The following is a 26,786-nucleotide window of genomic DNA, read 5'->3' on the forward strand; positions in this document are numbered from 1 at the left end:
AGACCCAGCACCTGGACAGACCAAACAAGTGCAGAAGGAGCTGCATGGTGGGGCTGTTGGCTATCAGGAGAGGCAGGTCCCTAAAGCCACCCCGGGATGGGACAGCCAAGCCCCCGTGGCACAGCTGAAGGAGCTGAAACACTTCCCACCCTAAAAAGACACATCACACATCCGGTCAGGCCACTGATGTCCTCTGTGCTGGGAACATGCTGAAAAACACAAAACAGGAGCAAACCTCCATGGAAAGATGGGACTGGGTGTCAGCAGAGCCCAGAGCAGCAGGATCAGGGTACAGCAGCACTCCAGCAGAGCAGGACAGTGCTGCCCAGGCAGTGATTCCGTTCACTCCGGTGGAGTTACGCCAGGAATGGACGTGGCCCCAGCAAGTCTGAGGGTTATTGTATCTGCATTCCCCCATGCATACACTGTCGAGATGTATTAACTTCCTTAAATGTACCAGTAAAACAACCTCTTATGATACACTTTAATGAACTTGTACAGTAGCCAACAAATTGTGCATCATATAAAACCCATTCGGCCTTATAGACTCTCTGGCTATTTTGTAATAACTGCAATTTGCTTCTGCTGAAGCAAGATAACCAGGGTTGAGAAGTCAGGCTTTGCAGAAACCTAAATATTTGATTTGGGGGGGAGTGGGTGGGAGAAGGAAGAAAGGGGCCTCTGGGAGCTATTTATGGGGTCAAAATAACATGAGACCTGCTCTTCTCGTAGCATTTCCACCATCAAGGAAATGAAATACTGTGAGAAGACCAGCACTTGCATTATTTTGGCCCCATAAATGGCTCCCTGAGGCTTTCAGAAGCCCGTGAAAAACAAACACAAATACAAATAAATGCTAATACTGGAAACGTAAATACTAAAACCTGCCCATGTCCCCGGAGGAAACGATTCACAAAGTCCTGCCTGCTCTAAAATAAAAAAAAGAAAAAAAAAAAAAAAGAAAAAAAGACAAAGGAGCTGGAACATCTGCTGAAGCCATGAGGAGAAAGTCACTTCAGGGGAGCTGGGAACAGCCCTGCCTGCGCTTTTGACAGTAACAGTAATGGGCACCGCTGGCATCACCCAGGGTCCCAGAGTAACAGGATTTTCAGGGCACACACACTTTCCACCATGGTGGAGGCAGCAGCAGCAAAAATCCTCGTGGCTGCTGGCGATGGCAAGTGGCCATCCTGAGTCCCTGGCCCACCCCAGGGCAGCCATCCCCTCTCACAGCAGAGCCCCGGGCCTGTGGGAACACTGGGACAGCAATGGGGCACCAGAGGAGCTGGGAGCAGATGTTGGCTGCTCCCTGCTTGGCATCGCTGCCAGCGCTGCCCGCAGCCCTCCTGCGGCGTGGACGGCGTTCCACGAGGAACTGAAAATGAAACCTCCCAGGAAACATTTCCTTCTGCCGATATTCCCGACCACCATGCCGCAGCCAGGCTGTCCTGTCCCTCAGTCCTCTGGTGAGCCACGCTGCTCTCCCTGAGCTGGCTGCCAAGGTGGAAGGAGGAGGAGGAAGAAGAGGAGGAGGAGAAGCTGCTCTGGGGACAGCCCGGGGTCCGCAGGTCTGGGGGAGTCGTGCCGCTCGGGGTCCAGCGGGGCGGCTGCACCCTCCGTTCCAGAAAGCTCCAGGAACTGTCAAAAGGACCCCATCAAATCCAGAAAGGTACAAAGCCCTGCCAAGCCTAAATGTGAAACCATTTTATAGGGCACATTAATTCAATGCCTGAAGAAAATCTATATAGCCCTCTTTTGCCCGGAACACTCATAAATTATGCTGCCTTTCTTAGCCGTGCTCTCCTGTAGTGGTCCACTTGAAGTCCTGGTATCTCCTTTACATCTACTCAAAAATCTCCTCTCCAGTGCATTATTTCTTCTAATGGTTTTTCCTTTCTCTCTGTTTGCCTTCCCCTCTTGAGCACAGTTTCAAAATACCCTCCCCAAATCATTTTCTGGAAGAGCCGACCCTTTCCTCTTACCTACGGAGGGGCTGCCCGGGCTCCGGCGGAGCCGTGGCCGGGATAACTGATACAATGACAGCAGCCTGATGTGTCAGGGCAGCGGGGAAGCGGCAGCAACTCTGAATACAAGAATTATTCTTCATCATCTCAAACTGTCACAACACATTACCCTCAAAGCCGCAGCTCGCTGAAGGAGTGACCCTGGACTGAATGGGAGAGTGCTCGGGGAAAGAACTAATTGTAGCCTCTTTTCACACGTCAGTCACTTTTCACAGCACCGAGCCTTTCAAGCTCAACTAATGTCAAGTTCCCTTTTCCTTTTGCTGGGCTGAGTATTTCTGATTTTTAAGGATGGCATTTTTAAAGGAACAAGGTCTCTGGTGAGGGATGAGGCCCGGGAGGGGAGGGAAGGAAGCATCGGAGTGAGCACGCATCAGAAAGTCCATCAGACGCCCGAAGACTCGTTAGGAATTAAGACAATTAACAAGTAGGAATGCAGGAAGTGGGGTAATGGCCAGCAGAGCTCGAATCGCCTCGATTTCATTTCTGTCATTCACAGCAATTATTTTGGGGAACTTCTCAGGCTCTGCCGTGCGCCGAGGGGGCCACAAACACAGGAATGCACTCGGCCCCTTCCCGAAATGAGGATGTGGGACAGGCATTTTCCAGGCGTGGGGAGAGACACAAGGTGCTGCTCACCAAACCTACCCCTCCCCATCCACGGGGGCTTCTGAATAAACAGCTAAAAGGCAAAAATTCAAGCCTCACTTTAAAATCCAAGACAATTCACTCCCTTTTGGAGGAGATTCCCTGCAGACAGGGCTCTGGGAATGCCAGCCTGGTCCATGATCTGGGGCAGGCACACATAAGGGCCCTTCATACCTCCTTGTCTTTGACTGAAATCCTGACAGATTCTGTGGCAAGGACTATTTTTTCACCCTTACATCTACACAATGCCCATCACGGGGGACTTGCAGAACTGACTGGGGCTTCCTGAGTGTTACTTATTAACTGTAATGAATAATAATTATGGAGCTTCTGCCATCTGGATTCTCACTCAAAAGGGCCCTATTTAAAGGGAACGCTAAAAGGCAATTTGTATTAACACAATGGAAGTCTTAAGGATCTCTTAAACTGTTTGTAATTTACACAACGCTCCCCAGTGAATGGGTGAGTTAAACATTTTAATTTCACTGATTGCTGCTGAAGGGAGCGGGATGTGCTCCCCGGGAGGAGCTCGCACAGGGCACTTGTACATGGAAACGCTCCATCTTTCAGGATTTAGACAACATCCCAAACTCTGCTGGATGCCTTTGGCACTGTTTCTGCAGGAACACTCACTCTGAGCATCACCACTGGTGCCCAGGGCAGCCGCTGCTGCTGCCTGGGACACACAAGGTGGAGAAGAGCTCAAAAGCTGACGTGAGGTTGGAAAATGCACTGGGATGCAGAAATACCGGGATGCCTGGAAATTACATCGCTGCTGCTGCACTTGGAGGGTTTTCTTGAGTATTTTCCTTTTTTTTTTTGTTATGAAATGCAATTATGCTAATGAGGGAGCTCTAATTATAATCCATCTCAAGCACCCTCGGCGGCCGCTCGGAGCGAGGGGCTCCAGCCCCGCTGGGAGTTCCACGGACCCGCTGGCAGGGAGGGCACAGGGGGGCACTGCACCCCCGGGGGAACCTGTGCTTTTGGGTATTTGGATGAACAAAGATTGTTAATATTCAATTCCAGCAAAACGAAAGCACCAAGTCCTCATTAAAAATCTTAGTTTTCCAAGCTGGCTTTAATTTGAGATGGCTGAAATTTCCGGGCAAATGTGCGTTGCTCCTTTCCAAAGGGAGCAGAAGCAAAAAGTCAGTTCCCAGTTTTATATATTGCTATGATTACAATTTCATATGGTTATGATAATGTTTAAAAGTCAATTAAAGCTGCTCTCTGCCCCAAGCCTTGTGCCTGTTCACCTGCACTGACACCCAGTGCAGTGGGACCAACTTCCTTCTATGCTCTGGGTGGCTGTGACAGACCTGCTCCTCAGAAATGTTTCTTTTTCCTTTTTTCATAAACTCAGCAGTTTCAGAAAACAGATTTTAAACTATTTTCAAATGAGGAAATGAAAAAAAAAATTAAAACGATGGCATTTGAACACTGAAAATCAATTCCTGTGTTAGAACTGTCTCATCCTGTCACAACCTGGAAGATGCTGAGGCACCACAAAAGCACCTCCATTAAATTTGCAAGTCAAGAAGACTGGGAAACACTGCCTGAGCAACTTCTGTGAAATCAGGATTCAATGGTCTATGTAAAATATTAGTTCCTGTCAAACTACCTTACAGTAACTCCAGTGCTGAATCCACACAGAGTTGGCTCATGCCATGCACCTGAAGATGAAACCTGGCATCTTGGAACAAAGGTGGCAGGATCCAGCAAGGAGATGAGGAGGTACAGGAGGCAGGAGAGATCCAGGGGAATGAAGACTGAGCCTTCTGAACATCAGAGTCCCTCTGAGACCCCAAATCTCATTTCTAGTGCCTGATTTCACTGCGGAGATGCCAAACAACTTAACACTTACAAAACAGGGCGGACACCTGAGCTCACAGAAATGTCTGGGTCTGCTTCAGGCACAAAGAGATTGCTGAGAAAAGGACAGAACATTTTCCTGCATGAACTTCTAAACAGGTTGTTTACTCCTTTAAAAAGAGAACCCAGAAAGCTCCCTGTGACTCCAGCCCATGGAGTGGGAGATCCAAGACTCTGGCATCTCGCCAGACTTGACTCTGAGCATTTTATGGAAGGTTAAAAGTGCACCAGATAAAGGACTGGCATTTAGAGGGAGAATATTCCTCAAGATAGGCACTTTCACAATGACTTCCAGTGCTTTAAAAAAATGATCTCAATTTTCCTAGAGCTGTATATTTTTGTAAAGAGGTTTAGGATGTTTTCCTACATAAATGGCTCTTCAGAAGGATGAGTTGCCGATTTTAGCCAGCATGTGAAAATTTCAAAAGCTATGACAGTCAAATAGAAAATCATTTCTGTAGCCCATCACATCCTGCAAGCCTACAGCTCCTTGTGCAAGATTTACAGATGAGGTTTTTCACTGAACATGCAGCAATGGCTGCTTGGGTTTAAAGGAATTCTCTCTTACTCCATCCTGAAAGTTTCACTATGCTGCTACTACAGATTCCTGTAAGATATCCTATGTGGAATACATGCTTTCCTGTGCCAGTCAGTGTGTGTAGACAAGTTTTTTAATGCATTTAGGCAGAACTATCTTGCATCTCCAGTTACGCAAGCAGCACATCTGTGTATATCAGACCAAAAGCATTTGCAGAGAAAACACTGTATTAAAATTCCTGGGTTTGGTCTCTCATTCCCAGGGTTATAGGAGTGCCTCCGATTGCTCAACACTGACCCCTCTGTCAGCCTCTACTGCACGAAGGAAATTACAAATTCAAAGTAAAATGCGTGTTTATGACACCTACCACGTCCTGCACCCACTGAACTCTGGGGATATTGCTCAGAAATGTTGGAGGCAATGCTCCCATTCCTGGAACATTTTCTATCCAAAACAGGTGTGGATCTGGGCATCCCTCTTCCCTCCAGAGCTGGAGCCACTCGAGTCTCAGGACAGAGGGGTCCAGTCCCAGAGGTGGCTGAAGCAGAGACAGGGATGGTCAGGAGCCCTCAGGGAGTGCTGGGGGTCCCCTCTCCTCCTCCTTGGGCTCAGCCAAACAATCCCAGCAGAAAAACGGGGTAAGGAAAAGCTGCCTGAAGGTCAAACCCACAAACCTGATCTCAGGTGATGATCTCAGGGTCTGGGCAGTGACTGCTGACACTGGGCAGTGACTGCTGACACTCTGCATGAGAATTTCACACCTGATCCTCCAAATTTCAGCTCCTTTCCCATCTAAGACCTAATTCTCTCCTCTCTGTGATGCCACCTCAGCACTGGGCCTCCTTAAAGCCTCTCAGGTAGGAAGACAAGCCCTGGGGTGGACTCCAGTGCTGAGTGTTGCCTCTGTGCATCTCACACGTGTGCTCTCTGTGCTGCTGACACAAACACACTGCGGAGCTCATTGCAGAAGTATAGTATTACAAAGCAAAGTCATTCTGGCACAACTTCTAGTACTTCTGACACAGAGTGGCCTTTCAGGCCAGTGAGAGGCTCTGGGCTGCTCCCCTGGTGCAGATTGATGCTGAGGAGGAAGCTAGACCAGACTGGAATTTGGGTTTGATTCAAAGGAAAAGTTAAAAAGTTTGGGGGGGGAGCAGATGCTCAGCTGGTCCAAATCAGGGGAGTTTTGTTGAAGCTCACGAAATGATGTCACCACAGCCTCAGCCCTGTCTGCTCATCTAAACAGTTCAAGGCTCTTGAGCTGGGAGAGCTCAGGTGGAGATCAGGACCAGAGTCTCCTCCTCCCACTTCCCTGGCAGTAGCTCAGTGTCACTGAGAACTCCAAACCCAACCAAATAATCCCAGTTCCGAGTGCAATTTATTTAGTCTATTCACTCAATTATTTTAAAGATTATGTTGACATGGCTGCTTCAAGCAGACCAGTTTTGTAAACACAGCCCTAATTTTACAAAGCACTCGGAGCTCGCAGTCATTCCCTTAAAATCACAGCTCTACCTTGACTGAGTATTAACCCAGCCTGGAAAAACAACAGCTCTGTCTTGTGGGCTCACTCTCTTGCAGGGCTGCTTGAGGCTCTTAATACACTCTCTCTTATTTATACAGCTCCAAATTCTGATGTTAGACACAAATATGAAAGAGCCTTGATAAAAATGACTTTCAAAGCTTAATTCGTCCCTTTGTTAACAGAGCTGTTGAACACAGCAATTCACATTTGTGCTCCTGAATACAGAAGGCAGCTGGAAATAATAAATTCAACATTTTTCCTTTTTGAAAGTCGCATTTTAAAAATTGTTCTAAGCATTGATTCTCTTACACTTCATCTTTGTAGCTGCACTCACAAACGTGTAGATGAGCTGCAGCTGGTGGAGGAGCTGGTGGAAGGTAACCCTGTGTGAAATCTGAAAGACCTAATGGCAAACCAAGGCATTCCTCTGGTCACATCCCCCAGAAAAGGCAATTTAAGTCATCTCAGGCTGGACAGATTCTGCCTTGGATATGGGCACCTGGCAGTGAAGTTCACATCACTACCTGCTCTTCGTGTTGTGCTCTTGTGCAGACTTTTTGCTCATATTTTGATGGGTGACTAGCCACCTTTCCAAAAGATAAACCAAAAAGACAACACAGTCCTGGCATAATATAATCAAAAGAGTTTTTTCCAAAGGGTGTGGATAAAAGTAGCCCTGAGTAGAGGCAAAAAAGCACCCCCAAATTGCAGATTAGGGATCTGTCCCTGCACAATTCACCTCCCACTGCTGCCTCCATGGCTGCAGATGAGGGAAGGAGGCTGCAGGGTTAATTTGTCTCTTGATTTATGCTTCTAAATGCCATTTCCACCTGACAAGGTGGGAGCACCCAGTGGGAATAGCTGTGGCATATGGGAATAGATGGGAGATGCCATCCATGGGAATGCTGTGGAGAATTCCAGCACAGCATCCAAGCATCCTCCACAACACAGGGCATTGGAATCTTTTTAGGAAACTGCCACCATTTCCATGACACTCATCCCAACCAGGGCTCTCCATCCCCAGCCCCTCTGGCTCCTGGACCCCACCGAGCTGGAGCAGAGGCAGCAGGGCAGGTCCTGGCTGCTGACCCCGCCAGCACCTTCCTGCCTGCAGCCTTCCCAGAAAAACATCTTTGGAAAGAGTCAGAGAAGTGATACTGACCCTTTGTCTTTCACAACACCATCAAGTTTTGGTGTAAACACAAAGTTCATGTGTTGGGCAGTTACTGAGAAAGTCACTGACCAAGGGAATAACAAATAAATATCCAAAATAAAGAAATAAATAAAGAAATAAAAAAAAGAAGATGGTGTTTTAGCTGTGGGGGTCTTTTTGGAAAATGGGATAAAATGGGTCACACAGAAAAAGGCAGCAAGCAGTTCATGTCCTGAGGTGGACTCAGGGAGGTGACGTCACCAGCCAGCCTCACGAGCTCCCAAATTCAGGATCTCTCCACAACAGCACATAGTTGCTACTAAAATTCACCCCCCTGTCTGCATAGAAAACTAATTCCCCCTTCCCCAGGATGCAGGACAGATTGAAGGGAAGCTGCTCCCTGCCTGTGGTGGGAAACGCCTTGGAGGGATCTCTGAGGCTCTTGGTGATGTCTGAGGAACACGGAGCAAAGCCAGAGAGCACCAAAGTGCTCCTCAGTGAAGGGACAGCGCTGAAAAGCAGAACAGAAGCAACAGGAGTGAGGGAAAACCTATTTTACCTTTTTTTAGCAGTTTTTACTCTTTCTATAAGTTACCTCACACGTTTCCAAGCACAAAACCACCAGATGTCATTTCAGAGGGCACCAGCAGAAACACAGAAAAAGCAGCTGCCTTATGATCTTTTTGTCTTTATATTTTCCCTCAACATCTTTTTCATTCTCTGTGAATGCACAGCTTTTACACAGCCCCATTTTTACTGAAAGAATCTCCCTTTTGGAGGCTCAGCTACCTGCATGAACCTCTGCATGGCCCTGAACCCTTTCCCCTTTCATGGGGAAGCTGCAAACAGGGTTTCTTCATCTTCAAAACGCTTCCAACCAATTTGTCATTTTCCTTCCTCTTCATTTTTTTGGTCAGTGGATGGTACACACGATATTGAGCAATAATAACTAGAGGAGGATGGAAACTGCTGCAGCTTGAGAAGTGAGCTCAGGATATGATTCCTCCTCACCGGATGCCTGGAAGATGTCACTGAAATTCTCTCTCCCTTCGTGCAACCCGTGTGGAGCCAATATGAACTCCCAGCAAAGTGCTTAAAACCCCATTATTTATAATAACTGTTAAATGATGAGACATTGTTTACCCAGATCGCAAGATAAATTCTCACTTACAGAATGCTTGCCTGACCGTCCTGAACGTCATCTGGTTTTTATTTAAATGCAAAATGAAATTAGGCTCCCAATAACACAGCAGAAGAATTCAATAAGATGGGGCTTTTCACTTACAGTTTAATATTAACATTTTCCCATAAATGTTAATGAATAAAAGTCTACTGTTTTATGTATTATCCATGGTGGGGAGACAGCAGGCTAGGAATGGAAGGAAAGCTAATCTTTTCATACCACAAATTAGGATATATACTTCAAGGAGGACTAAGTATTCCCAGCACTGCCAGGGACCTGGCCACAACCCTCCTTCCTCTGGGGGCAGCCAGTGGAGCTGATCCCATGGGGATGCTCCAGGGAGTCTCCACTGATCACTGAGATCCTCCCCCAGCCAAAATCCCCCTTGGGTTTGTTTCTCTTTTTCCCTGGCCCTCTCTTTCATCCTGACCATGCCCCCTGAGGCACACTATGAACATCAAAAATCCAACACCATCACTGTCCAGCAAGGCCTGATGCTCTCAGACTCCACCAAGGAGAGCAAGGCAGGATTACTGGGAAAATCAGGTGACTCTTTGTGGGATATTCTGTCAGAGAAAGGTGCAGGGGTGATGGGAGGTGAGGGCACAGCTGCAGGCCACAACACAATGACAGGGAACAATACAACATCCGAAGGGAGAAGGACCTGGAGCTGGCAGAGGTGGCCCTTTGGAGCTCCCCAAAGGACCTGTGCCTGCTGTGCAAAGCACCAGGAGCAGATCATGGGGTGGAAGAGGACTGGAAGCTGCAGGACCAGAGGGTTGGCTCACACTGGAACGTTTGCATCGCTTTGGCTCTTGACTTCCCATTTACTGCAGAGGCTTTGCTGTGTTGATGTGGATTTTGCTGTTTGGTGACTCATACTTCATCCTACCCCTCTAATAAGTGTTCATTTAACAGTTTGACTGCTTAACAATTTATTGCACAAATGGGTTTCCATCCCACAGCCTCCTCCCCCATCTCCCCTGGAGAGGGCAATGCATAGTTTATGAGGGCTTTGTGACGGCCTGTGCTGCACATCCCAAAAATCAGCAAGTACTCAATGGCTCTCTGGGGCTGCTGGGCTTGGGAGGAGGGACAGGAACTGTCTTGTCTTTCTTCTGCCACCACCTCAGCAGCTGCAAGAGGTTTTGGCTCACAAAACAGCTGTAAAAATACCAGTCCTGGTTCAGATGCTGGGAGACGAGGGCTCTTATACTTACTGAGAGAGATATGCTTGCCATAAGTCATATCCTACACAAAAACACCATAGAAAGACTCCTAAAAGGAATGACAAGGTAATTATAGGAATTACAGATGGAAAAATCCTGTTGTCTCCTGCCCCCTTCCCAGTGTGGGACCAGTCGGTGTGAGGCAGGCTTCAGGCCTCGGACTTTTAAAGGGAAGATTTAATAAACACTGAGAAATATTTCTAAATATTTAGAAAACCCAAAATAACAGATTTCCAAGCCAAGCTGTACAAACAGAAAATGAATTTAGAAAACTTGTTAAAAACCCAACAGCTTTTGCGTGCACCAAAACATATTTGGGTAGCAGGAATCACCTCCTGGGCAGGATGCTGCAAGCAGAGCTGGGAGGATGCTCAGCCCTGGCTGCAATACCTACCACGGCTCTCCTCTTGTTCCCCCTGGAATCAACAGCAGAAGCCTCAGGGATGCAAACAGCTTCATGCTTTAGGAGGGACTCAGCAGACAATCAAATGTGAGCAAAGCCAAGCTAGACAGGACAGAGCTTTGAATTTTCCTGTGAAATTCTGGAGTGCTGCAGTTAATTTGCTTAATCATTAGGAGGAAAAACCACAACCCTAAGCAAACAAAAAAAACCCCAACACAGCAACAAATCTCCACGGAAAAAGGGAACTGTGTCTCTGTTCACTGCTTTTGAGACAAAGCATGGGAAGAAAAATGTCCAGTTCCAATAATGTCATAACCTGATTACAGCCTGACCAGAAGAGCTAAAACACTTGCAGAACAATGAGTAAGAAATTAAGTTTTAAATTGAGTGCTGGCCCTATCTTGTGTCACTTCTTTATATTCCAGTAGAAAGGACACTGCTGAGCTCATTTCATATTGAGCAGAGTGAGATGCCTGGATGCAGGCACCATTTAGTCATCTCCTATATGTTCCTCCCCATTTCTTTCTCCGGGAGGAATGACAAATCCAGAAATGTGACTGCACTTTGTTTTATTATGATATTGATTTTTCCTGCCAAGGGAAAGTGCATTTATCCCCCAGGTCTGTGCGCTGGCAGGGAAGGGTTAACAAAATGTTTATCACAAAGCTGGCTTCAGAGTTGAAAGTAATGTGATCAGTAATGAATTTTGTGTTACATTAGGTTGTATAAATGGACAGACAAGCGCAGACAACAAGTGGCCAGGAGTCGGGGCTAATCTAATGATGTAAAAATAGAGACAGCACCAATTATACTTGGGGCCAGCTCAGAGCTCCTGCAGGGACTGCAAATGAATAGGTACAAATCAAATTACTGACTAATAGACGCACTACAAGAGAGGGCAGTCAATGCTAAATACATTAGGGCCTTGTGACCTCTCTGCTCCGAACAGCAGAATCCTAAATTTGACTTAAAAAAAAAAAAAAAAAATCAAAGAAACTCTTGTTCATTTAAGGAGAGCAACAGAACAATGTTATTTGTGAAATGACTTGAGACACTTTGATATTTTTTGGTGTGTCCTCCTATGGCCACGTTAGGTACGTGGCTCTTGGAAAGCTGAGAGAGGGTTTGCTTTTAGAACAAGGGAAAATACTCTTTGTGCAAAAGTTAAGACCTGATAACAATACAGTTATGTTACATACCAAAACATTTCAAAGCCATGTGCCTCTTTGTGGTGATGTTTTTTACTGCTACTTCACCGGCTGTGTCTGTATCAAAAATAAAATATTTCTTAAAAAAATGCCTTGATTTAATAAGAAGAAAAAGAAAAGGAATCTCCCCACACCACAATTGATAAAAAGCAAATGCAGTTGATCAAGTTGTTATCAAATGGCAGAAAGTCAGAGTTGTCTTGTGGCAGCAGTGCTCCCTTTACAATTTTTCTACAAACAGCAAGAACCTGAATTCGCACCAGAAATATTCATGGTATCAGCATTCACACCCCTCCTCCTTAAATAATGTATGACCTGGAAGAAATTCCAGTAAAAACTCCCAGGGCTGGTGGCAAGATTGGATTTGGAGACAAGGGAAATTACTGGGAAATTAAAAATGCCTTTGTTGGGCCTGCCCAGGGCTGTGGGATGGAGCTGCTCAGGGAGACCCTTGGACAGGAGAGAGCAAGAAACCCACACTGAAGTGCTTGATATCCCAAAATGTGTGCAAGGCCAATGCTCCTCTTATCCAGCACTTCAGAAATGGCGGCTCCTAAAGAGCCTGAATTTTCTTTTCTTTTCAACCAGGCCCATCCAAATAAACCTTTTGTAGGAAGAACTGCACTGAGCTCTCAGACTTATTGGAGGGGGTAATTTAATCTCTGACCCTGGGATGAATATTCTGAAAGTTCAAAGGCTGCTTTTAGCATCGATGTTATTTGATCCACCAGTGGGTTTGCCGCCCAAGCTGGTTTTGCACTGAACCTATGCAGAAATCTCCTGCTAGAAATGCTCTTCAGGGGAAAAATCATTTGCTCTGTGTTCCTATAGCCCATGTCTGAGTTAAGATAAAAACCAACTGAGGAGAGAGAAGGAGAAAATTGCCTTGGAAAAATTAAAAGGAAGAGGAAGAAAGGAAGAAAGGAAGAAATGAAAGAAGGGAGGGAGGGAAGGAGAGAGGGAGGGGAAGGTACCACTGAAAGCTCTGACTCAATGAAGGGCTAATCCTATTCCTGAAACTGAATGTGCAGCTACATCTGGGTCCAGGTGGTTGCTGATCTTTGAACACAGCTTGTGGGCATGCATATTTTCTCCTCTGGAAAAAAACCCAGGAAGGACGGTCCTTGCATGGAGCCACTGGCTTGCCCTCTTCCCTCCGCTTCCCACCTCAGCCAGGCATGCCAGGAAATGTGTGACTTCCCTTCTCCAACCCCCAAATTTCACAGGAAGATTTCAAAACCATCCCTCTGCAAAGCTCAAAGGTGTCCAGACCCAAGTTAGGCTCGGGCTGGTGTAACCACACAGCTTTGGCTGGGGACCAGCATCCAAAGTGCCTGAAGCCCCAGTGCCGGGTTTCCTCCCAGCCATCCCCTAACAGCACGTCTAATTAGCTCCACTTACTTACATCCCATTAATCAGGTTAAAGAGTTTGCTTCAACATATGAGCTTCCTTCAGTGCATTATGAGCTTGTTCATGAAATTTGGAAGGAATCCAGATGGTTTCCTCTGAGGGCCAGAGGTGCACCTCACTGTGCCACGGGCTTCCCACGGGCGAGAGCTGACAGACTCGGAGGTTTGCAGGAGTTTTGGAAGAAAGATGCATTTCCAAAAACATCCTGTTGCTCAAGCTGTAATGGCTTGCTCCCCTCTTATAGACTGATTTAAAATATTAAGCCTAGAAGTGATCAAAATATATTGGAAAGCTTAAAAAACGTATTTGCTGAAGGAATAGGTGAATCAGAGGATTTACTAATTACAGTATCTTTGGAGGGAAAGATTTCTAGCCTAGGCTGGCAATTTCCTCCTGTCCAGTTTGAGTGGAATCCTGTTAGAGATATTTGTCTGAAGCAGAGTTTCATAAATCACAGTCCTAGGGTGGTTTTTTGGGGGGGGGAATGCAATATGAAGCTCCAGCACACACTTAGGAACTGCACTGCAAATGTAAATATTGTAGCTGCTTGAAAACAAAGCTTTGCAAGCAAAAGAGGGCACTGACCACTAACATTTGTGTCTAGACTTTCATAATTTCTTCTTTTCAGTGAGAGTGACAGAAACTGAAACAGCAAAAACATCTTTTTGCATCTTTGCCAATTTACTCCTTCCTTGGAATTAAATGTGTATCTGGGCTGACAGCTTATGTACAGCAGACTCCACTTGAGATAGACATGGGTTGTCTGAATAATTGGATAACAAGGGGAAAAGCTGGTTTCCCAATCAAGCCAACTAGCTGGACGACTGGAGTTATCATTTAGGTCACAAGGAAAGGAGATTTTTGGGGGGGGTCACTTTCCAGACCTGGTTCTTCTCCCACCCACTGTCCGACAGCCCTTAGCACCCAGTCGGAGTCGGAGGTGGAAAAGTCTCATCTAATCCCCCTTTCCTGTGAGTGCCAGATTGTTCCTCATGTTTTTAGCACCCTCCAGTTTGATGTTTGTGGTATGACCAATCTCTGGGTCATTTTCTGCCTCTGCCAGTAGCCAGAGCCAGGGTTAGTGTCGCCATCCCTGCTTTGCAAGGCAATGAGGCAGGTACAAAACAAAGATTCTGGGAATATCAGCTCCCCAAAGTGGTCTGTGCACCACGAGCACACACTTCCTCCACACCACTGCAGCCTATCAGCCCTGATTTCTATATAAACCTACGTGTCAGCTATGCCCTAACAGTTAAGGCATTAAAAGAATCTATTTATCTCTTGCCATTAAGTGCATGTCAGGACCAGTTGAGCACTTGACAAAGTCTCACTGTCCACTCTACCGCCCAGTTTTTGTCCACACGTTGGACCCCAGCCCTGCACATGCACAAATCTTCACATTCCCAGTTAGAAATGTTCATTAATTTGTGCTGAAGTTTGAGAAAGACTTTGCAAGTTTTGTTAAATTTCTGCAAAATCTATTTTAAGGACTGAAGAGAATCCAAGGAGCACAAACAGGGGTTAAAGCATGAGTAACATAAAGGCCTAAATAAATTAAAATAGTTATTTTAGGATTATTAGAAGGATTATAAATTCCACAATTTTGAGTCCAATGCAGAAACATAAACACTGATTTTGAAAGCAGCAGCAAGATAGAAATCAGCTACCAACAAACAAACCTCAAGTGTCCTTTTCTGCTGAACTCTCTGCTGTCATTTCACTGTGGTGAGTGGGCAGCAGAGAACCCAAGGAGGAAAATTGAGTTTTTTCAAAGATAATTCAGTTCAGCCGAGCTTGGTTGTAATATAAGTGGTTTGGGGGAAGTGAAAACCCTCCTACTTGTTATGAGCCAACAAAGACACCTCTTTTTTGAAGTGAGGGTAATGCAGCTCCACACTTATCTCTGCCCATTTGTTAAGCAGCAGACAGATGTGAGCCCTTCCCTGTGCTCCCCAGCCTGAGGAATGGTGCTGGCAGCCAGCTCCAGTCCACTCCCTCGGCAAGAGCAGCTCTCCAGGTACATCTGAGCAGCAGAGAACTTCTTCTGTCTGTCTGGTAAAGAGGAACAGCTCAAGAGCTGTTAGGGGATGGAAGTGGAAAGGGCACGGGAGTTCACTGTCTTATCACCGGGTTTTCTCTGCTGCTCTGAGTCACCACATGCCCAAATCCTGAGAATAAAGGGTGTTAGTGGTGGAGAGAATCCCAGGACAGGCAGGGAAACACAGAGTGTTAATGACAGGGAGAGGAGGGTGGTGGGATGGGGTGAGTTGGGTCAGTGCTCATGTTACTCATTATTGCTGCGTACAATCGCTGCTCTGAGATGGCATCTATCTTACACTCATTAGGGAGATTTATGGGTCTGGAGCAAGAGCTGGGAGAAATCTCTTTGGATGAATATTAACTCAGTGATGGCATCTCTATAAACAGCTCCTTTCTGTCTTTACACCTGCAGTACTGCAAGCCTCATCTTATGCCAAAGAAGTTGGCACTCGCTGCCATCAGCTGGATTTGGTGAAAATGGAAGGGAAATACAGAGCTCTGTCTCTGACAAAGTTCTTGGTTTACAATATAATATAATATATACAATATAATGTAATTACAATATAATACACTGTCAAGTCTCCAGGGCAGTCAGTCGCCCTAACCTGGCACATCTGGAAGGCTTCAGCTTTCAGAGGAGGTATTCCACTCACCTTTCCCCTTCCATACACAGCCTGAGGGGTGCTGACCCATTATCAGCAGTGGATACCCTCCCAAAGTTCACACTGATCACAGCATGGGTCAGTAAGTGATGAAATATGTGCCTTTCTCTATTTTCATAGCCTGCTTTTTCTACCTTCCCAGCCCTTTACAGACATGAGCTGACTGAAGTCCACAGCAGCAATGTGAGGCATCTCTATCCTCACTGCACTGATGGAGCTCTGGAGTCATGGACACGTGAAGTGTCTTGTCCAAGGCAAAAAGCTGGTGAGGATTTGCACCAGATCTGCAGCAGACCCACACAGTGTTCAACTCCTTCTGTTAACACCAAATCTCAACCCATCCTTTGATTTCATCTCTCTCTCGATGGAAATCAGAGGAAGGACAGTTGAGAAGGTGACCAGCTGGGTTATGAAGGTGTTTTTGCACTACTCAGCCTGGTTACTGCTGCATGTACCTACAGACAAGGGCTAAAATCCTGCTCCTCTGCATCCTTCTCCTCCAGGCTGTGGGAAGTTGCTGCAGTTTGCTACCTGCTCCACAGTGACCCACCTGCAAAGCAGGATGAGCCCTGATGGGAGAGACTTCTTGAGGAGCAGGGAGAGCTCAGAGCAGCATGAGATCCTCAGTGATACATGAGGGCAAGAGCAAAAGGAAGAGACAGCTCCCGCTCTTCCTAAAAGATCCATAGGTTGGCATTCCCACACCTTTCTGCTGGTTTCTCCTCTTTTGCCTTCCCAGGCAAGCTGCCAGGAGAGTGACAAGTGAGTTGGCAGCTGATGTTAGGAGCCACCATCACTATGAGGAGTTTTTACTGGAGGTGTTTTTTGGAACAAGTGGAAATTAATGGAGACAATAAACCCGCAGTAACCGTGCTTTAGTTTCTGAGCATCTCCTACAACGGGGCCCCTTCTGACAGCCTAATCTCTGATGTGCCATTCCATTTACTTAAACAGATGATACAATTTATCAATATAATGGACACTGATGAAGATGGATTAATTTGGATTACAGAACCAGCGCTTCACAGTGGCTCTATTCAGGACACAAAATGAGGATATGTGTGATTATGGCATTGTTTGGAGCAGGGTGGGCAAGGGCAGCAATCTGCACAAGGATGCTCCTGAGCTGGCAGGAGGGGAGGAAGGAGAGCCCTTGTCCCAGCTATACGATAAGAAAGCTTCATGTGCCAACATCTCAGACCGTATCCATGCGATCTACCACTTCCATCCCACTGAGATCCCCACAAAAGTAAATTAATCAGAGAGAGAGAGAGGAGCGTACAGAGAAAAAGGAAAGGCGAAACTAAAAAAAAAAAACCAAAAAAAAAATCACCATTGGGTGAGATGTACGTGATCTCTGATCACACCTCTTCTTTGTACCTGTTCCTGATCCCACCATGTCCCTGCTGGGGGATTCACACATGGCGTCGGCCAGGCGCTCGCGCAGCCCCTCCTCGCCGTGCTCCATGGAGGACATGTGGCGCAGACCGAAGTTCTCGGGCCAGCTCCCACACACCTCCAGCAAGGTCACGCTCCGGTCGAAGGCACCTTCAACAGACAGAAGGGACACGTGTGGGACACCCTGGCACCAACCTCCTTCCACGTGTGGTGCGTTTTGGGTGCCTGAAAAGCTGATTTTTAGCACAGGAGTTAAAACGTTTGTGTTACCAGCACAGCACAGCACAGCAGAACCCAAAGTATGGACCAGCTTTGACCAAGCAGCTGTAAGAAAAATGGTTAAATTAAAATACAGACCCAATTCTGGTCTCACACTGGTGAGAGTCAGGAAAGCAGCGCAATAACACAAATGTCAATGGCATACATTTATTTTTATGTTAGACAAGTAGAAATTATTTTTAAAGTTGGTTAGTCTTCCACTGGGCTGCTGCTGAAATCCTTCTTTCCCCTCCTCATCCTGGACAATGGAAACAACCAAGTTATTTTGTCTTTGCTAATGGGAAGAAACTTTAGCTAAAATCCCTTTCTTGCTCTGGAACAGAGAAGTGCAGCAGGGTGGCAGAGCTGCCTCCTGTCTGACAAAGGAACAAATGGATCCCTTCCCTCAGTCTGGGATATCTGTGGGTTTTCTGTGCTCCTGCACCGGGAAGTTTTAGGTCAAACGTGCTCTAACAGAGACTCTTTCACCAGCAGCGCCTACTGAAGACTCTGGCTCTTGTGAGGGAGCGCACGTACCTCCAAAAGATACTTCAAATAATTCCTTGACTTGCAGTTATTACCTCATTCACAGCAGGGTATGATGTTCTGCCGAATGCAAAGATTAGATTCTGAATTCAGGATCACTTCAAAGTACAAATTAAAATTATTCTCCTTTATTATACAGCAAGTCTTCTGCGAAGGCTTACTTAAATCATTCCCACTTGGAACAAGATTACAGTTACGCTTTGTTGCTTCAAGCACATACCATTTACTCCACTATTAGGTAACTGAATATGCAGCGTTTATTGTGCCTGGTTTCTGCCAGCCTACTGAGGGGAAAAAATGCAAATGCCAATGTTTCTCAAAGTTAAAAGTACATGAAACACGTCCTTGTTATCAGGCCTTTGGTTTTCCCCTTTGATCAGCCGTCAGAAACTATCTACACTTGTAGTCTGTGACTGTACAGCTTCACAGCACACTCCCTGCCACTGACAGGTGGTAATAGAAAGGGTGAGAGACCAAGCCCCGCGGCAGGCGGCCCTTCCTCTGATAACGTCCAAAGTACCGGGTGATAACCGTTCGTAAACACTCGGCCAGCCAGTTAATCCATACATCAGCAAAGAGGGGCAGATAATTCTGAACTCTAATGGCACGGACAAAAGCACCAGGGCTGGCATTCAGGGATTTATATGGGCTGCAATGGTGACTTCTGGCTCCTGAATTTCATCGGCGCGCACGGCGTTGATTTATCTCCTCAGCCTGGCTGCAGAGTGGATTCCTGGCACTAGAAAACCATCAACACTAAAATGGACCTCTACAAAATGGGACCGTGGCTCTCGTGTGATACATGCACTTGAACTCTGGATGAATCCCAGTTTAAACCGAGAGGAGGAAGGACCAAATATTTCAACTTTTAATGGCTCTTTGGATTTATAAGGTTGCTCCAGTCCACTAATTTGTTTTAAAGCGAGGGTTCTTGAAGCTTGTTTGAGAAAATGCAGGGAGGAGGCAAAGTAATTTCAATGATGTTTAAATCTCTACAACATTTTCATGATGTGAGCTCTCCTAAAGGCAGGAGGAAAAGCAAAATCTGGGGGTTTTTTTTAAGCTTTTTTTCCCCAAGTCATCCTTCTACAGTTTCATGCAACCCTGAGACCCCACAGCCTTCAGGTGTTTTTGACAGAGCTTTTAATATACCCTGAGAATGATCAGGGGGACTTTTAAACCTACTTCCCAAACCTCAGGGAAGCAGCAGGGACATGATGAGCTCCCACAGGTTTGCAGGGCTGCGCCAGAGATGAGAACTCTCCCCTTTCCTGGTGTCAGCCCTTATTCCAAAAGTGAGAAATGGGAGCATTTCTGCTCCTATAAGCAGACATATGAATAATAAGGCAAATGGCTTTTGAAGCTCTGCCAAGATGCCTGCTTGTGTGTACAGGGAGAAACTTCATGGAGCGCCGGGCTCTGGCTCCTGAGATACTTGAGTGAGAGCAAAGGAGACAAGTGCAGCGTTACCTCTGCAATCAGGGCCAGGAGCTGCCAAAACTTCTTAGCAGCAACGTGTGAGGCTGCAAGTGTTAATGCAAATGCAGGTTAGAGGGATTAACTGCACTGAAAACTTGCTTGTAAAAAAACTGTAGGGCTGGGGAAGCTGTAGTTTTATCTTTCCTCCCTTTTCACTCCTTCTCTGTGGTAGCAGCGCACATCTGGCAAGACCATTGATATCCAGACATCCAGCTGGGATTCAGCAGCCACCGCTGTAGCCCGTGGGTGATCACTGCCTGTAACAGGCAGAGGAGGTCCTTGCACCATCATCTGCTCTGTGCTGCCGTGGAACCCACGAATTCCCCCTTACTTCAACACAGACACTGACAAAGTGGGTTCCAGGTAAAGCTGAACATGCAGAGTGTGACTGAGGTTATTCAGGACATGGGGCTAGAAAAGGGGACCTTGCTTGAGCAGGCAAATCCTCTCCTCCTGTAAATCCCTGGCTCTGTCCCTCTCTGATGCAAAACAAAACTATTTCAGGAAAAACAAGATTAATTGTCATGGACCTTCCTGTTGGTCTCGCCAGTGCATCAGCAGACAGCACACATATCAGAATAAAATAATTAAATAATTTTTTCAGGGTAGAATTAAGTTCTGGGTATTTTTACACGTTGGAAAGTGACTCTGGAGTGTGTGACATGGCAATGGGCTGGTTGCTCCCAGGAGCCTTTGGCTGCTCTGCCCTGCCTACATCATTCCCTATGTACATCATTCCCAATGGTGCAAGGGCTAATGGCATTAAACTTCCACTGATAGCAGCTCACCCTATCTCTGCTATTTATTATATTGTAATCTCTCCTCCTGGCTGCCTGGCTCTCCCCTTTTCAATCCCAGTATCTCACTTGATAAGGTATCAAATTCCCCATCGCCGGCCAGTGAGGAGTTTACAAATAAACCTCGGTGGAGCGTCCTGCTCTCAGAATCGCCGAAGCCAGAACGTAACCACAGAACCAAAGGGCTGAGAAAGCTCTGCTGATTCCAGGGATTACTGAGGGCTGAGGGGAGGCAGGCTGACAGCCTGCTGAAACCCTACTGACAGCCACCAATATCAGCCCCTGACGTGTGAAGCCCAGACTTCCCCCTGTCCCCCCGGCCCGGATACAGCTTTGGCCGGGGAACAGGTTCCACCTAAAAGGACCAATTCATTTAGGAACAACTCAAGAGTGAGCAAAGGAGGCATTATGTGAGTCAAGCAATTACTAGTGAAATCCTGGTGAAATTTCATTAAATCACTGAAAAAAAATCTTATTGACTTAAAACTGTGTCAATATTTCATCCTATTGCACCGTGCTTTCAAGCCAGCAGAGCACTCACTTCTCCTTCATTTATTGAAGATGAAACTGGGTGGGAATGATGACCACCAGCCTCCCCTGTGTGATGTCCAAGCATCATCCCAGAACTCCACATCAACCCAAAAGGAATGAGCAAGACCCTTGGCTTGACCATATAGGTCAAAAATGCTTTGTTTTGCAATTCCAGCCCCAAATGCTCTGAGCTAATTCTGCTCCACACAGAGAATTTTTCTATTCAAACTTCAATTTTTGCCTGAAAACAATCTCTGACTTCTCTCCTTCCACAGACATTTGCCTCCCAAGGAGCACCACCCTTTTCTCTTGCCACTGCTGATGGAGCAGAATCAGGTCCCCATCCTTCTGCTTAGCATTTCTTGCATTTTATTAATGGCAAAACTTCTGTCATTACTCACAACAAATTACCTTCCTTAGACACACAGGATTTGTGTTCAGCATTGCAATTGTTTCAAGGCTTTTAATATAAAAGCAAAATAAATTCTAGAGAAGAAAGGAAAAAAACCAACACTCTAAACCTTGGAAACGTCCTTTCATTTCACAGCCCCACCAACCAAGAGTGAGAAAACCAGAGAAACTTTTCTTCTCTGAAAAAAATCTAGTAGTAAAAAGTATTTTTACAAAATGTTTTAATGCTTTGAGTGTGTTATTTTTCTAAGTCAAAATAGCTAAGCTGAATCTTTCACCATAGCTCTTTAATTCAAAAGCCAGGGGAAATTTTTTTCATTAAACCTCTGGACGGCTTTGTTTAAAATATGAAATCAAGTAGCTCCATTTCCTGTCTTCTAAGGAACAGTAAATCAAAGAGAGAACGTTGTCCAAAAATACAGTAATGGTTCTATTAAAGAGCTTGACAGTTTTGAGCCTCACCTTGCATATTGCAACATACATGTGAGCAAAAACAACAGAGTGAAGAGGAGGGGAAACGACCTGCCAATTTTAGTTGGTAAAAGATGCATCCTGATCAACGGGATGGGGCTTGACCCCACGTGATGGTGGACCCTGAGGTGCAACCAAGAGGGACAGAATGGTTGCCCATCACCTCTCCTGCTCCTCCCGGCTTTTTCAGAAGCAGGAATGGACTCTGAAGGGAGTCCTGACCCTCCTGGCACTGGCCACGCTGGTGACCACAGGGAGCTGCCCAGAAACTCCTCGGCCGGGAGCGAGAACCCCGCAGGCGTGCGAGGAACCAGCGCATGGAAACTCCTCGCCCAAAGCAGTGAGTCAAACTGTAACATACCCCATTTAAACATTAAAGGTTGAACTTTCCTACAGGCTCTGCCAACTCCCCTGCAAGCCATAACTTTGTGATTCCAGCAGGAATGCCACAAAGCGGCCGCTCTGAACATTTGAAGGGGGATCTGGGCAAATTCCTTACTTGAGTGTGGAGAAGCAATATCCCCCTGACCTGCCCTGGATCTGGCGTGTCTGTGCTCATGGCACGTGCTGCTGATCCCCTCCTGTGCATGGCTCACACGCTGCCAGCCCGCTCTCCCATGGCACACCAGCTCCCATGGCACACCAGGACAGAACGCGGTTACACCAAGGTGTGAGTGTTAATTATTGCCTCTGGAAACCATGGCAGGAGCCACAGCCTTTGGAGTGACTCTGCTCCCTGTCATCTTCCCTCCCACAGAGTTTCTTTTTTTCCAGAACCACTCACAGTTCTCCTATAAACAGGACATTACTCACCAGCTCTGTATCCTGTGAGTGCATTTAATTAATGGAGCCTTCGGCCGGGGTACCCAGTCCCACAGGCAACCAACACTTCCAAATCCCTTTGAACTCTTGGCTAAGTGAGGCCGAGAGGTTGCTTGTCCCTCCTCAGCACCACAGACTTGTAAACAAAAACGCTGTTTATTCCTCTGTCAGGATTTCTAAATGAGTTTGGAGCAGACGTGAAGCTGACGGGAGGAGCGGAGCGGCCTCGGGAGCCCCCATGCCCAGCAGCTCCATGGATGGTTGGGAAGGAGGTTGCCCAACCACTGCCCACATCCCACATGGCCACAAACTCAGGACAGTGGTCCAGGCAATGATGGCAATGTCCAGGATCATGGTGCAGGTCCTTAGTGACCATCCCACCCTCCTGCTGCTCCCCACATCCCGAAAAACTCCGTCTCCTCCACTCCTGCACAAGGGGGTACCCAGGGGCTCAGGAGAAGCATTTGGGATGATAGGGAGCATAGCCAGCCATCATGGCCATCCTTGAAGGCTTTCAAATGCCAGCAAGGCTGCAATTTTCAGAGCTGGAGCAGCGAGATATTTTTATAAATACATAAATCTTTTCAAGGAAAAACAAATATAGAGAAAAGAATGTAAACATTATTGTAAAATGCATAATAAAATGTCTGCTGTTTGTTAATTTTGCTCCTTATTATACAGCCTATCTGTATCACCGATGTTGAAACATTTGCCTTTTAAATTCTTTTTTTTAAACTCCCTTATTCATTTAAAAATAGTTTCCTGCATGTTATATGAATAAGCAAAACCTAAGGTCCTAAATCCAGGGGAACTTTGAAGTATGAAACCCATGGTCTATGGGAACTATGTTTTCATTAATCAAAGTAGATGTTTCTAAAGCCATCAGATTTATCATGACTGGATTTCATATGTGAAACCCAATATACACACAGACATACACTGCTTGTCCTTTTGGATTAGTCCTGACCTTTTACTCTCCTTTCTGAAGGATCTGCCTTTCCTCAGAGCGGGGCTGCCCTGCTTTGCCAAAGGAGCCTTGACAAAGTGCGTTTCCAACTCTCCGCTTTCTGTGTCTGAGTACGAGTCTGGGCTAAGGTCAAAACATAAATGATTAAGTGTATTTATTAAACCCTGCCTTTGCCTTGAATGCTCCCAGAGCCTGTCAGATGCCATCCAACTGCAGATCCCTGCTGGCAGCACACCTGGCCACCGAACGAGGGGCCCGGTGCTGCCGCAGCCCCACGACCCCAAAAGCTGAATGGAGCCCCCCAAAGGCCCCCCAGCACTGCCAGGAGCTCCTCCAGCCCTTGCCGAGCTCCTGGCTTCCCCAAGGCATGGAGGTTAGTGGAAGGACACAGGATAGTTTAAAAACTGGAGGCAGGATGTGACAGCCATCCAAAGCAGGACTTCAAAAGAGAAAACGCAACAAAACGCGTGCTCGGTCTCAACGGGGAAATTTATGCAGTGGTTTTGCAGTACCAGAAGCACGAGGCGTTGTCAGCTTGTCTGAAAGAACAACACAGGGGCTGGAGCACAGGTGGGCACAGGTGGGTGCTGCCACAGGTTGCAGCCACAGAGAAGATGCAGCTCACCCACAGCCTGAGGAGCACAGCGCACTGAAAAATCAGCTGAGTGTATTTTTCCAATACTGGCTGCCCTTTATTTAGCTGCCCAAAAGCAAAAAGAGATGGAATCTACAGTATAACTGGATGCTATTATGATTTTGAAAACAAAATATCCCTTTGTAATAAAATTAATTTCCAAGAAAAAACTTTAACCCCCCCCTTGAACAGCAAGATTCGTGCATATTTTAACGCTTCAGAGAATCAGAACGCCTGGAAAAAATCAGGAATGCTACAGCCAGCCCCAAGCCCCCTTAGAGATTAACATTTCTTTATATTTAATCCTGGCATAAAGCAGAGTGTCCTGAAGAACCCAGGGCTCTGCAGAAGCCGGGCTGGGGGTGCGTTACCAGGTACGAATCTGCACAGCAGAAAAAACTTCACCTGATGTTCTTTCAACCTCCAGGTCTGGAAATTTCATTAAAAAAGGATTCGCAAAAGATCTTCAGCACTTTTTAGTTTTTGCAAGGTTGGAAATGTTTTCTTGTGGTATTCACATACTTATAATTCTCAGTCCTGGTTAAAATTAGAAAATCCAGTAACGTTTTTTTTTTCTCCTAGTAAAATTTCCCACTCTCTGAAGATCTACGACTTAGCTAAGCTTACAATAAGATGATTATTGAGATTTTCAACAATGCCTAGGAAATTTAAACACACAATGAATTCCATTAAATCTCAGTGGAGGCTTTTTTAGATGAGTCTTTATTTTGTTTGACTTCTCCGAATAAAAGGGGTGATTTTAGGATGCTGAAGCCTTTCGTGTTGGCTTTGGTGAGGAAAACGCTGTGTGAGATGCAGGAAGGATACATCTGGTATTTCTGTGACACCACATAATGATCCTTATTTCTTTATATGCCAAGTCATTTCTGAACTCTTGGGAAGACGTTTGCAGGCGTACCCTGTCTTAACGCGGTAAAAATATGCCAATTTCACTGCAGGGCTGGAATAATAGATTACTTCCCTTAAGAAAACAGATCTATCTTGCTTATTATCAATCTCGTGGCATGTACAAATGCATATCTATATACACATGTACAAAGGACCCATAATGGATTAGAAAAGGCTCATATTTACCCACAAGTAAGGAAAGATCTGACAACTCATCAGGGTTTTCGGGATAACCGAGATCTTATGTTACACTTCGAGACACAAGTGTGGATTTGTCATCTTGCTTGAGACTTAGTGGTGACTGTGTGAGCCAAGGAATTTAATTCTGATTGTTTCATTTGAATTTAAAAAAATCTTCGTGTTGAAAAAACATTGGAACTGTGCTATGTCCTAATATATCACTCAAATTGTAACAGGAGACTCCTTCTTGTGTAATAACAACAGAGAGTGTGGAAAAGCCAAGTTCATTGTGGATACAGTTCATCTACAGCTGAATATTGGGGATACTGGATTTGAAACCTGCTGCAAAGGAGGGGTGAAGGCTTCCCCATCCCAATCCCAGCTGGCTGGAGCTGCACAGCAGGGAGGGATGTGGCTCAGTGCCCAAACCCTGCCCCAGTATCCTCAGCATCCTCCACACAGCACGCCCAGTCTGCCAGACACAGAATTCTGCTGGGCTTGGGGTCGTTTCTTCTTTGTAAGTAATTTGCAGGCTGAGAAATGTCCACAAACAAGGGGAGATAATGGGCAGTGTCTTGTCAGCCAGGAGAGAGCTTAGGGCAGAGCATCTGTGGGGAAGCAGCTGAGCACAGAGGCTCTGGAAACACAGAATTTGGTTTATATCACTAACAACCGTTAAGAGAGAAACTGGAATATTTTTTGCATTATAAGAGCAAATATTTCTCTGGTCTCATATCACCTTTCCCAGATGAAACATTTCACAACCCATCTGACTTATAAACAGAAACCAAAATATTTTCCTAAGGTGGATCACTGATCCCACTCAGGGCTTCCAAGTTGTAATTTATTTGTCTTACCTCAGTATGAGATAATGTGCACGCTGGTTCCAAGCTACTGTCTAATCACCACTTGGATTTGGGATAAAGAAATCTCACTTGCAAACACCAGGCACTAGCTGGGTGTTTGGGAATTGGTCACAGGGTGACTTTTCCTGCTGGTTTGTGCCCAACACATGGGTGGCAGTGGGTAACCAGCTCCCGCAGCACAAGGTATAGGATTCCAGAATGGTTTGGGTTGGAAGGGACGTTCAAGACCATCCTATTCCATCCAGTCATTGTCAGGGACACCTTCCACGATCCCAAGTTGCTCCAAGCCCCGTCCAACCTGGCCTGGGACATTTCCAGGGATGGGGCAGCCACAGCTTCTCTGGGCAGCCTGTGCCAGGGCCTCCCCACCCTCACAGGGAAGAGCTTCTTCCTAACGATGAACCTTCTGACACTTCTGTAGCAAATCTCACTGAGTTACCATTCCATTTATTAGGGTTATACCCAATAGTATGAGCAGAGCCTGCTGGAATCACAACTTCCCCTCAGTATTTTAACATATTTCACAACCAGCACGAGACGGATTCAGGTGTTAAACCAGAGCGATGGAAATGTTTGTGTTTGGGGCAGCTGAGCAGCTGCCACCAGGATACAGCACCA

General features: G+C 46.2%; 1 protein-coding gene across 11 annotated transcripts in view; it reads right to left on the bottom strand.

Annotated features, from left to right (window-relative positions):
- BCAS3 (BCAS3 microtubule associated cell migration factor) overlaps positions 1 to 26,786 on the bottom strand; it is a 299,613-nt gene that overhangs the window by 3,993 nt on the left and 268,834 nt on the right. For 5 of the 11 annotated variants that reach the window (XM_069033155.1, XM_069033158.1, XM_069033156.1 and 2 more), the window contains 2 exons: positions 17,280 to 17,447; positions 11,778 to 11,843 (listed from right to left, as the gene is read on the bottom strand). In XM_069033155.1, coding sequence (XP_068889256.1) covers positions 11,778 to 11,843; positions 17,280 to 17,447 — 234 coding nt within the window. Of the gene's footprint in view, positions 1 to 8,957; positions 10,225 to 11,777; positions 11,844 to 17,232; positions 17,448 to 26,786 lie in introns of those variants that run through there. The other 6 variants (XM_069033159.1, XM_069033161.1, XM_069033160.1 and 3 more) reach the window with 5 other exon arrangements.

This window comes from Aphelocoma coerulescens, chromosome 19 (genome assembly GCF_041296385.1).
Source record: "Aphelocoma coerulescens isolate FSJ_1873_10779 chromosome 19, UR_Acoe_1.0, whole genome shotgun sequence".
Classification (NCBI taxonomy): domain Eukaryota; kingdom Metazoa; phylum Chordata; class Aves; order Passeriformes; family Corvidae; genus Aphelocoma; species Aphelocoma coerulescens.